This window comes from Scleropages formosus, chromosome 7, assembly GCF_900964775.1.
Source record: "Scleropages formosus chromosome 7, fSclFor1.1, whole genome shotgun sequence".
In the NCBI taxonomy this organism is placed as follows: Eukaryota; Metazoa; Chordata; class Actinopteri; order Osteoglossiformes; family Osteoglossidae; genus Scleropages; species Scleropages formosus.
Genome location: NC_041812.1, coordinates 16123923 through 16136091, shown reverse-complemented (window position 1 = coordinate 16136091; position 12169 = coordinate 16123923). Strand labels below are relative to the sequence as shown.

At 38.7% G+C, this 12169-nt stretch overlaps 1 protein-coding gene across 2 annotated transcripts in view; it reads right to left on the bottom strand.

Annotated features, from left to right (window-relative positions):
- The window catches only part of LOC108926631 (synaptic vesicle glycoprotein 2B-like), a 37441-nt gene that overhangs the window by 15941 nt on the left and 9331 nt on the right, over positions 1-12169 (bottom strand). For both annotated transcript variants that reach the window (XM_018739450.2, XM_018739449.2), the window contains exon 2: positions 625-1395. In XM_018739450.2, the coding sequence (XP_018594966.1) occupies positions 625-1099 (475 nt within the window). In that variant the 5' untranslated portion in view covers positions 1100-1395. The remainder of the gene's footprint in view (positions 1-624; positions 1396-12169) is intronic.

Here is a 12169-nt window from a genome sequence, read left to right as displayed (position 1 = left end):
TGGCTGTTTGGAGGTCAAATGCATGTGAAGTCCAAAACTGAAAGACTTGGTCTTGGCTCAGTTGTGATAGAATGAGGCCCCTCTCCCCCTTGGAACTGCAGAATCCATTTGAACATTCAAGAAGGGTCTCTAGACACATCTCTTTCAGACCAATTTCTATTCTGATCACCCAGCTGCACTTTAAACTTACATTACATCACCTGTCACCATCATTTTTGGATCAGTTCCATAGGTAACTGCTTGTGTAATGTGCACTGGTAAAATAGTGATATTGAACAACCTAATCATGCTTTGAAAATGACCTGTCTGTATGTAACGCTTCTTATTACGAAATGCATTTTGTTTGTTCTGATTTGTAAATCACTTTGGAGAAAGGTATCTGTTAAATGAATCAGTGTAAACATAACAAAGGTTAGTAATTTTTTTGCAAAACGTGTATCTGTTGTTTAATAAATAGCAGATACTATAAGAACAGGTTTTAGACAGCTGAACAATTAAGTGGAGAAAGTTTTTCAATGGCAAAAGAGCAGGATGTGCACTGGGAGTTCAGCAAAACTACCTGCTAGTGATCAAGCTTCAGCTGCATGTCTTTGGCCATACTGCACAATGGCACCTTTTACTTACCCAGCATGCCCTTGTTGGCGTTTGACAGGCACATGTCCTTCTCGGCACTGGGCAGAGCAAAGCCCACGACAAAGCACTCCACACCATCTGCCATGAGAGCCAGGCCTGTCACCACAAAGAGGGTCCACTGGAAGCGCCCATGGCCACAGTCCTCTATGATGTTCTCATACTGTTCCGCTAGCGTCTCCTCCTCGTCGAGGCCCTCAGCTTCCACTCGAGCCTTGGCCCTTGCTGCTGCCCGAGCGGCCCGCTGCGCTGCCTTTATTTCATCTGGGTGGGGGATGCCCTGGTACTCGCCCTCATACATCTCATCGTCTTCATCATGGCCCTCAGTGGCATCGCTGGCGGCGTCCTCCTCCTGGGGTGGGTAGTCCCCCTGGTAGCCGTAGCCATCCTGATCACCCCCTCCACCATAGGTGGTGTATCCGCCACCAGTCCCCTGCTGATAGACATTATTCTGGTACGGGTCATCCATTCTGTCTGATGAAAAGCGCAGTTATACCTTAGGAATGTGGTGGCTAGATGTACATAATTCTTCACACCCTTTAAGACCAGGGTACTATGGCTCTGTTGCAGTCTTGATATTGGAAAGGGCCAATGGCACCAAGCTGAGGCTCTAACTGTACCTGTTGCCACTGTGCTCCTGAATGACAAGTTTGTTGGTCTTCTTCCCAGTTTACTTCTTTAGTGAGACTCCTCCAGTTTTTCACTGCTTCAGTGATAGATCACTACCTATCTTTATTCTTTTCAGCCCAAGGCCACATGCTGGAGCTGAAAAACAGAGTATTTTAGTTAGATACAGACCTCTAAAACCTTTCTTAGACACTTCTTATAGCATATATCCTATGTTAAAATATATATTTACTGTTATACTAGCCCTGTGCTTTTTTTTGTTTTGTTTTGTTTCTTATTGTGCTCATAAATTGCTGAGCTGTTTGTTTGTTCAGGATGTGTATTTTGCATGATGGGCCTGTTGGAGCATCTCCCAGTCACTGAAATAATTGTTTGTGTTCTGCTTTATGTGGGAAACCACTAGCCATCTGCTACAGGTATGGCTGCAGGCATACAAAAATATTGCATATAGCCCTTAATGCTTGCTTTTCTATACATATAGACCCTTTCTCATTTTAATAACTCTTTACCATATACAGCAAACTATATTAAAATAAATGTTATATTTTTTTATATTATAATATGTAAGTCATGTGACATACAGTATTTAACAAATATATGTTTGTTCAAAATGTATATTTTTACACGATGGACCTACAGTATTGACATGCCTCCCAGGTTCCTGTTTTACGCCAGAAACCTCCTGCCATCTGCCACCGCTGTATATACAGGCTTAGAGAAAAAGTGTGAATAGCTCTTCATATTTGTTTCTGAATGCAAATAATCCTGCATATACAAGTTTGGATGATATTAATATATGTATTAATATATAATATGTATATACAAAATATTATATTGATGTAAAAAATAAAAACAATAAGTAAGTTGGAGGAGTTCAGTATTAAAGAGTATCATGATTGAAATTCTCTATAAATTAGCTGAGGTAATAACATGCAGACTTTTAGGCTACATTAAGTGAAGCGTCTTTGTGTCTTGAGGAACCCAGGGGAATAATGATTACCTATTATACTCAGATGAAAAAGTCAAAATTTGAACCATTTAATGAGATTAGTTAGAGCAGAACCAATCTTCCGACTAATCCAGCAAACAATAGCACACATTACGTCTCCATTGCTCAGAGCAAGTGAAATGGTGTAAGCCTGGGTTTAATTATAGTGCCTTACTGTTAATGAGATGCATAACAGATGCCGTGTATCTTGTAATGTGTGACTTCCCTTCCTTGGATGTCTAATTAACAGCTCTCATCTCATTCACACCTTTGGACCTACCACATTCCTTAGTAATCCAGAGAGCTCATTCAAAATGAACATTTTGGGTAGCGTTTCAGAACTCATAAGCCAACCAGGAAGCCACATGCCCATTTCCCAGCTCAAAGGACTGAGTACATGAGACTAGCTGTAATCTTCAGAGCTTCATGCTTCCTGAATATAAATCTCTGAAATGGGATTTCATAATGCTGTAGTTAAATAGTCACAAGCATTTCCTTCTTATTCTCACCCAAATATATTTTATCAAGGTGATTTTGGATTCTAAAAACACATCAATACCAGAATAACTGAAATCACTAACTGGAAATTACATTAAGTATGGGGACAAATGTGTTTATAAACAATATACCAACTCCAACCTGGCTTAGGTCTGTAAAATTAACATTCACATATTTTGCTCATCTTTGTAGATACACTGGTGCCTTGCGTTGCAAAAAACTTGGGTTACAAATTTTTAAAGATACAAACATTTCCCAACTTATGAGTTTATAATTGCATTTTCTTCGCCGTTCTGTTTACTAAAATTTCCGTCTGGTGCGGAGAGAAAACGAACGGTGTTTCTGTTTGTCGCCATTATGCAGCTCAAAGTTCATACAATCATTAAACTAAAAGTCTTACTGCATACCTTTAAAATTATCATGGTTATATGCAAGACTTCTACAGAAACTTCACAATGAATCAACAGAAGCACCTATGTATTTTTATGCTTTGTGATACTTTTTGGTAAAGCAAACAGTAAAATAAGACTAATAAAGCAACTGACAACGCCCAGATGCTGATGCATGTTGCACATACTAAAACGTCTGTAGAGTCCTCAGTTGCAAATGAGACACATAGCTGGTACTTAAGGTCAAACACTTTTTCTGGCACTTTCTTGCATGTTTAAAGCAAGCTCTAATCAATAGCAATAGCTAATTAATAAAAATGCTCAAAAACAAATTCGCTGAAGTCTTCAGTTTTTTCTTTATTGAATTGAAATAAGATGGTAACATTTTGAAGTTATTACTCAGTTCCATGGTATGTGTTATATGGTAGGAAGTCATATATGATATTGCTATGGCTCTAAATGGAATTATACAAATTATGCTAATTACACTAAACACTAATACAAATTATACCGGAAATGAGAAAGAACAAGATTAATCTAGTTTTTTGCAAAATAAGGCTGTCCACTTGTATACGAGGTAATTTTCAGCAGGAACTAGGTTGTTCCTCACAGCCCAGATATTGTGTGAGAATAATGTTCCATGTGAGTGTAAGGTGATACAAGAAGGGCAGTGTGGGTGGTAGGTAATGACAAGTGAAGGTTACCAGGTCCATATGGGTGGATCCTAGGGAATTACACTTGGCTGCATGAACAGCAAGGTCTAATACCTTGAACTCCAAGAGGCCTGGCAGGACAACAAGTCCTCTTGTCATTAAGAACCTTGGCCCACGCAATGCATGTCTCTGCTCTTTTCAGCCAATTTCTCTCTCTTTGGGCTATATTTTCCCCTTGTGATTCCTATCTGAAATCAGCCAGTATCACATGGGAAATTATGATATTATATTATTAACTGTTAAATAATTGCTTTTAAATTAAGCCGTGTAGCAGTTATGGACCGTGATTCTTACTGTAATTCAAAACGAAAACCAGAAAAGCAAAATAAAGATATCTATGTCTTTGTCCAATTTCCCATAAGCTCACAAATTCTCCTTAGGCCTGTCCTATACCAGCATCCTAGTTAAGACTCTAATGTACCTCATACCCAGGGCACTGATGACTGTTGGGGGCAATGGCACACTAATGCAAATGAGCACATCTGAATTTTGCTTGTTTGTACAATATTTAGCAACACATTCAGTGATGAAATGTGGCTGAAAACAAACTTTTAATTCAAAACATATTGACCTTAGTGGTGCACTGCCTTAGCAGATCTTGTTTTCGGGATCTTTTTGGGTCTTGTAGTAAATATTTTCAGTGTAATTGCAATGATTTAAGAATTTTTTCCAAGGTTCCAATACCAGACAACCTTATCCTGTGGTGATTAATGAAATTAGTATCACTTTCTTCCATCAGTTTTTTGATTTCTGAAATTCATTTATGAATGTTTATGCTGTGCTAGTTAGATCCAATGGTTTGCTGCAACACAAGAAAACCAGCACACCAAGGAGGCCACCGAAGGTTTGGAAGACCAAAATAATTGTAAAAACCATGTAATTAATCTCCTGCAAAATATTGCAACTAGTTCACCTCAGTGATTTCCTTCTGCCTATGAATAGTGTTGTGAGAAAAGCAGAGCCCGCCTGTTTGCATTTATCCAATGCTTTTCTCCAAAGTGACTTACAATATTGATGTCATAATTATTACAAGCTTACACTTATTTAGGAGGTGCAGTGGCAGAGTGAGTTTGCCTGGGTCCTGCTTTCTGGTGGGTCTGGGGTTCAAGTCCTGCTTGGGGTGCCTTGTAGCAGACTGATGTCCTGTCCTGGGTGTGCCCCCTCCCCCTCCAGCCTTATGCCCTGTGCTGCCAGGTGAGGCTCCGGCTCTCTGCGACCCCATATGGGACAAGTGGTTTCATATGGTGTGTGTACACTTATTTACCAATTTATACATCTGGGCAATTTTACTGGAGCAATTTATGGTAAGTACTCAATGGTACTAGAGTTAGAGGTTGGGACCAAACCAACAACCTTTGGATCCAACAGCAGTAGCTCTAATCACTACACTGACCAGCTACCTTGCGTTTCACCTGCATTTATAACTATAGCCTCCCTGTTTCTAGCTCTACAGTCCGAGGCTATGAAACACTCAGTTGCACAAGCCTTATATTTTAACAGCAGCTGCTTGGCCACATTTTACTCCAGTAGAGCCTCATAACTGCAGTGCTGACAAATGCCCTTGTCAAAAATTAAGAGAGAAAACATGGTTAACAAGCGGTATGGAAAACGCATGATGTGCAGTCAGTGTGGTGCACGTACTGGAAAAATGAGAGCAAAGTGGCTTTGGTGTTACCTCTGCATATGTTTCACATGGGAACACAGGGAATGTATCCAGCAGAACCCTTTCCCCAGCAGGGCTGGGCTGCAGTTGGCACCTGTGGCTCTTCTGGGAAACACTGCATGCAACTGTAAAGGTTTTCAGACCCTCGGTGTTCTTTATGTGCTGGGAAATACACACACACACACACACACACACACACACACACACACATTTTCAGAACCGCTTGTCCCATACGGGGTCACGGGGAACCGGAGCCTACCCGGGAACACAGGGGCGTAAGGCCAGAGGGGGAGGGAACACACCCAGGACGGGACGCCAGTCCGTCGCAAGGCACCCCAAGCGGGACTTGAACCCCAGACCCACCGGAGAGCAGGACTGTGGTCCAACCCACTGCGCCACCGCACCCCCCCTGCTGGGAAATATCTACCTGGAAAGCATCTGCTTTAGGTAAGCGTGCACATGTCCTGTATGAAAGTACTTCAGAATGTGTCTCACTATCAGCACTTCAATGTGTTTTATGCTTTTTTGTACTCTAAGCAACAGTGAGGATGTTGGAGGAAAACTAGGTATTACATAGAGGTGATTGTGTTGTTGTTTCATTATTATGAGGTTTGTTTCTTCACTGAGAGAGATACAGGGAAGCCCATCAAAGAGAGAGTTGGGTAATTTGTCATCCAGTGTCCTAACCCACCGTTGCCGTGTCCCAGCACACATATGTAACCGTACTTGAGCAGCCCTTAGGAAACATTGAGGAATTCACAGTTTGGGATGAGCCCCATTGCATAGTGATGAAAGTTGTTTCTATGATCCGTGTCCAATGTGTATGAGACTGAACTAAAAGACTGTGGCGTTTGACTTTGATGTCTTAATGATTGTCCCTTTCGGGTGTCTGGTAGGCCAGCGGTTGGCCGGGATGATGAAGAGAATGCTTGTTCTGTGGCCCTCATCCTCTGCCGGGACTAAAAAGCTGAATAATGAGGTTTCACAACAGAACCATCTCTAACACTAATGAGAAATTGTTAAACTGCTTTTTGAAGTATAGGTCTTGCAGCTGGATGTTGTTACGTTAATAACAGCTGCAACAAATTGCCCAAGTGTGAAGAGAATCTTAGTAACATAAGCATATTGGTGGAACACATTTGGTCTTGGAATATCTGAAGGGCTCTGAACATTGACAGGAAATTCTGAAGAAGGGATTAAGTGCTATGATGTACAGTACATTTTCAGTATGTCCAGTAAGATCTGGACAGTCATAGGAAATAAATGGGTGAGACTATAATCAAGAGCAAATAGCATCCAGTGCCAAATTCAGGAGTTTATATACATAAAAAAGTGGTATCATTTCAGGTAAATGAAGTTCATGGATCATAAATTCTAAACAGAATTGTTATTCTTGTATTGCGAGTTCTGAAGTTCTGTTTGGACACAACGCATATATTGCGATATATACTTCATACTTCTCATTGCATTTATAGTCTCAACCAATCACAACACTTGACAAAAGAAATCTATATTTTCAAAACTGAAATAGCAAATCTGAGTAACTATTATTAATTCAATTCGCCGATGTTTCTCTCCATAGGAACCTTTAAAGTTAAGTGTCTTTCAGTGATGTAGCAATTGATTTTTACCAGAGTAATTCAGGGTGAGTTCCTTGATTAAGGGCATTGCAGCAAGAGTGGGTTATGTGCACAATAAAACATTTTTTGTGCAGGACTTACAACCATAGCTGAAATATGTGTGGCATGTCAATGTCAATGAAGGTGATAAAGAATCTGACATGATATGAGTTATGGCTACATAAATAAAAAAAAAGAAACAGCATCAGCAGGAACACGACAAAGACAGTACCAGTGTACTGCATACAGTACATGCCTGAATGTGCAGGGAGCCGTCAGGAAGTTAAAACTGTTACGGTAAATTTGTGATGGAAAATGAAGGCTTTATGAGTGATTTGCCATGTTTATTGGGTTAATGAGCTGAGCGCATGTGCATAACATACAGCTTAGAGGGAACATTGTTCTGAAGCCTTGTGACTTCATATTAAAAAAATATATCGTAAAACATTATAAAAGAGAAGCAAGAAATAAAAAATTTCTTACAAATACTATAAAACATATTGTTGTTATCGGTGTGCATGAAAATACGTTTTTTGATTAAGTATTACCAGGAATATCAAGTTTGAAGTATTAAAATGAATTTTAACTTTTTCTAGGTGCTAATTATTGTTTTTTTCACAAAGAAAGATGAAAATTTTACCCTCTCATAACAACAATTTGTATAACAAGGTCATTTACAGAAGAAATGAACCATTTCACATTGAGGAATAAGTATACTCCATTTGCCACCAGTATCATAGCTTTGTATCAGAACATCTTATAGAGAATTTGGTAGAAGTCAAACTTCGTTAATTAAACTTGGTAGTATATGCTGATCACATGATGTTTATTTAAAAAAATATTTTCAAAAGCTTAATAACATTAGTGTCCAGGTTCTGTATGCTTATGTGTTTCTGTGTTGCATTTATATTTTAAGCATTGTGCTGCCCTTAGGTGTGATGTGATCATTTTTGCCTGTTGTTTTGTGAAGGCTCCTGTTTGATTTATTGCTAACTGTACTATTAATAATGATTTTTTTTTTTGCTATACGAGAAGACACAGAAATCATGAAACAATACCGCAGTATGACCACCGTGATTTTTATCGTGACTCGTTCCCAGTATACAGCAGCTGGTATTGCCATTGTGATCTTCCATTGACAGAGGCACAAATTTTTGGAATTCATTTAAAAGTTAGTGGTTGACAGTATGTTACATACTGATATTGACTTTATGTGAAAAAACGTCATATCAACAGATCTAAAAAATTTTTAAGCATGAGTAAAAGTAGAAAAACCTTTACAGCTACCAAACTATTTTCAGTGGAAGTAAATTTGCACATTTTTCGAGAACAGAAGACCGTAGCAAGACACTTGCAAATAGCATTCCCAGAATTCAGTGCTGCTTTTGAATTACGAATCCGACAGCACATGGTTAGAGCCACCAGTCGTTCTGCACTTGCGTTCTGCACACACATGTAGTGGGCAGTGTGCTCGCACGTAGTGTGTGGCCCATAATCCTCCCATACTGAGATTAAGCCTAAGCCAGGTTTTTCAAAGCCCCCGAAAGCTTTCAGAGGTTATGCAAACCCCAACATGAATGCTTGTAACTGGCAGGTGTCAATATTCCCTCTTGACATCATCTTTGTACATCCCTCAGAAAGGGTAGGACACTCCTCTGCTCCACCCCACCGATGCTTAAGGGCATTCTTGCTGCACAGGGAGAATCAGCCGCTGTAAACCACCATCCTGGTGACAGATGAGCGATTCAGTTTAATCCTGCTTAAGACTGCAGAATTTTTTTCTGTCCTCTGTGCACAGCTTTAGATTACTATTTCAAAAGGAAAAAAAAAAAAAATCACATTACCTTCACCCATAGTATTCATTCTTGCTAAAAAATAATGGAGCCTTCTATTCACCTGAGCTGAGCCCACATGTGACTCAAGTCAGACCTTTGGAATCATTCAGGCAAACAGCAGGGATGAATTAAGTAATCAGCTAGAGCACTTATCCGACATTTAGTGTCATCATAATCAGTAACTATGAGGAGCGAATGCAGAAATCCGAATCCAGAGCTGAGCGAGAACATTGTTATGGCTCCTAGTTCTACAATGAAATAAGTGCATGAGAATAATTACAGAGATTTGTTTACAATGAAAAGAAATGATATGGTTTACCGTACAATTGCTGCAATTAAAACTTTTTATTTTTTATTTATGCTAATGGTAGATGTCTCACGACACATTTACACTTTCTTAAGATAATTAAAATCTAGCACTCTTGATTAGTCACGTAAGGAAGGATGCTGCAGATCAGCTGGAATTCATTTCAAAATCAGCAAGAGATTCTAACAGGTTACGAAGAAATAGACAAATTAAAATTTCACACCTGTGAAATGCATTTACACCTTCAGGATTTCGAAAAAAATTTACACACATGCAAAAAATAATACTTGAAAACTTGACTGTGAACCAAAGTGCCGATGGAAGCGGTGTTTGCCTTGTGTGTAGAGGAGCACACACTTCCTTTCAGTTGCTTCTAACTGCATGACAGCAAGAGCAGCTGGCCATTGCGTAACTCTGGCTTTTGCCCTGGTGTTGGGCGTTATTCCGGTCCTTGACGTCAGCTCTGAAGCTCTCAGAAAGGTAGAGGACATTGCGTGAGGTAAAATCAAAAGTTTCCCACCAAACATTTTCCTTTGCACTTCATATCTGAACTGCTTAACTGCTCATACTGGGGATACATTCTACATGTGTACTAAACAATCCTTATTTTGTATCCCTCTAATACATTTTTCAAAACACATTTCATATTTGACATATTTCATGTGTTCCAGTCTGATTCAGTTTCATGTACCTGTACTATCTCACAACTAATCATAACAACAACACCATACAGTACAGGTAGATTTCACACATTTATATCACAAAAGCCTTTCATCTGAACCCAGATAAAAGCATTATTTTTTTCTTCTATTGCTTTTGGATAGTTAGGGTGACTATGCCAGAGCTTTAATTGTCTTTTTATTATAACTTTGACTAATTAATTGAATCATAAATTAGCCAGCCACAGTTTAGGTTATTTTGCTTTAGCCCATTCTACCCACTTGTATATATAGAGCTGTGTAAGTAGTTATATATAAATGTGTCATTTCTGAATTCAGTGTCTATCTGACAAACCATCAGCAATGCAACATTCTTCATATTTATTTAAAGATGTTCTATACCTCTGATGACAGTGTAGACATTACATAATCGTTGTTGTTTAGCTGAGAGTCAATCTGTTTGTCTGGACTGTAATGATTTCTTGAAAAAATGAACGTTGTAATTCCAAGTATTTAATATGAAAACAAATGACTTAAGTCTGATCCAAACACTTGCTCGCAGTATAATCTATAATGCCCAGCAGATGGAGTGTGCATGACTCTCATAGAACATCACGGTACTTTTACTGATACCAGACGCTTGTTAGTTTATTTATTTGTACAACTGCAGCATTTGGAAACTTTAAAAATTGTGAAAATTAACTCCCACCTTAGTGAAACAAATTGACTTCTACAAATATGAAATCAGCTATGTATACCAGCTAAAGTTTAAGTGTAATGTAAATGGTAAGTAATTATGCATTTAAGGACAGGACCACATATACTCTATATATTCTGTAAACCTCCAAAGTGGAATAAAAAAGTCTGGTTTATAATTTGGTTTAAAATTACAATGTAGAAAAAGACACTCTGCTGCAGGGACCAGCTTTTGTTTTACCTTGTCTTAGTTTGCACAAAAGGGTCTCCTTTGGATGAATGTTGACCTCAGCTCTCTTTAATAACTGTCCAAATGGCAGTCAGCAAAATTATTTAAGCCTGTTTGGAAAGTATTATTTTTAAATTGTGTACTCTGTCTCTGAATGTAAAATGCCAACATACCTTCTGAAAAATCAGCTATGTTAGAGAGTATATAGTGATTGATGAAGCAGTTTGGTATATCGCACAGTTCACAAATGGTTCTAAAGGAAATGCCCGTCTTCGGCTGTCATAGTATGAAAATCACACCGCTCACTGTGAGTGCTACATTTGATTTATGTGTGAAACTTTATTTACATTCAGACCTTTCAGGCTGATTGACTGTGAACGTTTCATTTTCTTCACGTTTCCATCTCTTCGTGCAAATGTGGAATTCTGTTTGTTATATTGATTTTTTGAAGAACAATAACAGACACCTAGAATACAACATGTAGAGTTAGCTTTGACTCAGCATGCACAGAAAATCTATTTAGGGGATATTTGAGAACATCAGCAGTTTCAGCAGAGACACTGGGTTCTCGAATGAGAAAGTAGGTAGAAAAAGAAATGAACAATTTCACATAAACTCATATGCACTGTTCTTCTTTGTTCTCTTCTGTGAGATCTGAGAATTGTGGGACACAATAAGCATTTGAGAGAGCGAGAGATGAAGACTGCCTGTTAATGCAATGCATTAAATTTTAATATTCTGAGACTGCTGTTGGAACACTTTAAACACAGCACACCTTCCATTTGGAAGAGGAAGTGCCTTTGAATTGTTAACCATGAAAACCGTTTGAAAAATTGTAATATTCTGAGAATTTACTAGTAAGCAAATCATAATAATACTGTAAAAGTACTGTATATATAACCCCTTAATGTACAAAAATTTTAGAAAAAGTGTATTTTAGAGTACTATGACAACAGATGTAAATCATTATATATGTAAAATTTTTTCATCTAATATATGGTGTGACTGAACTGACTTCTCTGACCTATCATCTCCTTTCATTGGTTGCTGTCAGTAAAGGATTGTAAGTGTCGTTCTGTCATACGCCAAGCTTGGGATGGCTTAAAATACATAATGCTAGTACAGCCCATATGATGTCATCAGGAGGAGACGGGTCTAGCAGAGGGCAAAGGTGTGAAGGACACATTTGTCTCCACAGGTGGTGAGGATACAAGGGAAAAAGCTCTAAGTAACTCTCATGCTTGGCCCGGGGTTACAGGCGCTTTTTCAACTAAGCAAGATTCCTTGAACAAGTTTAACGCCAGACAGAATATCTC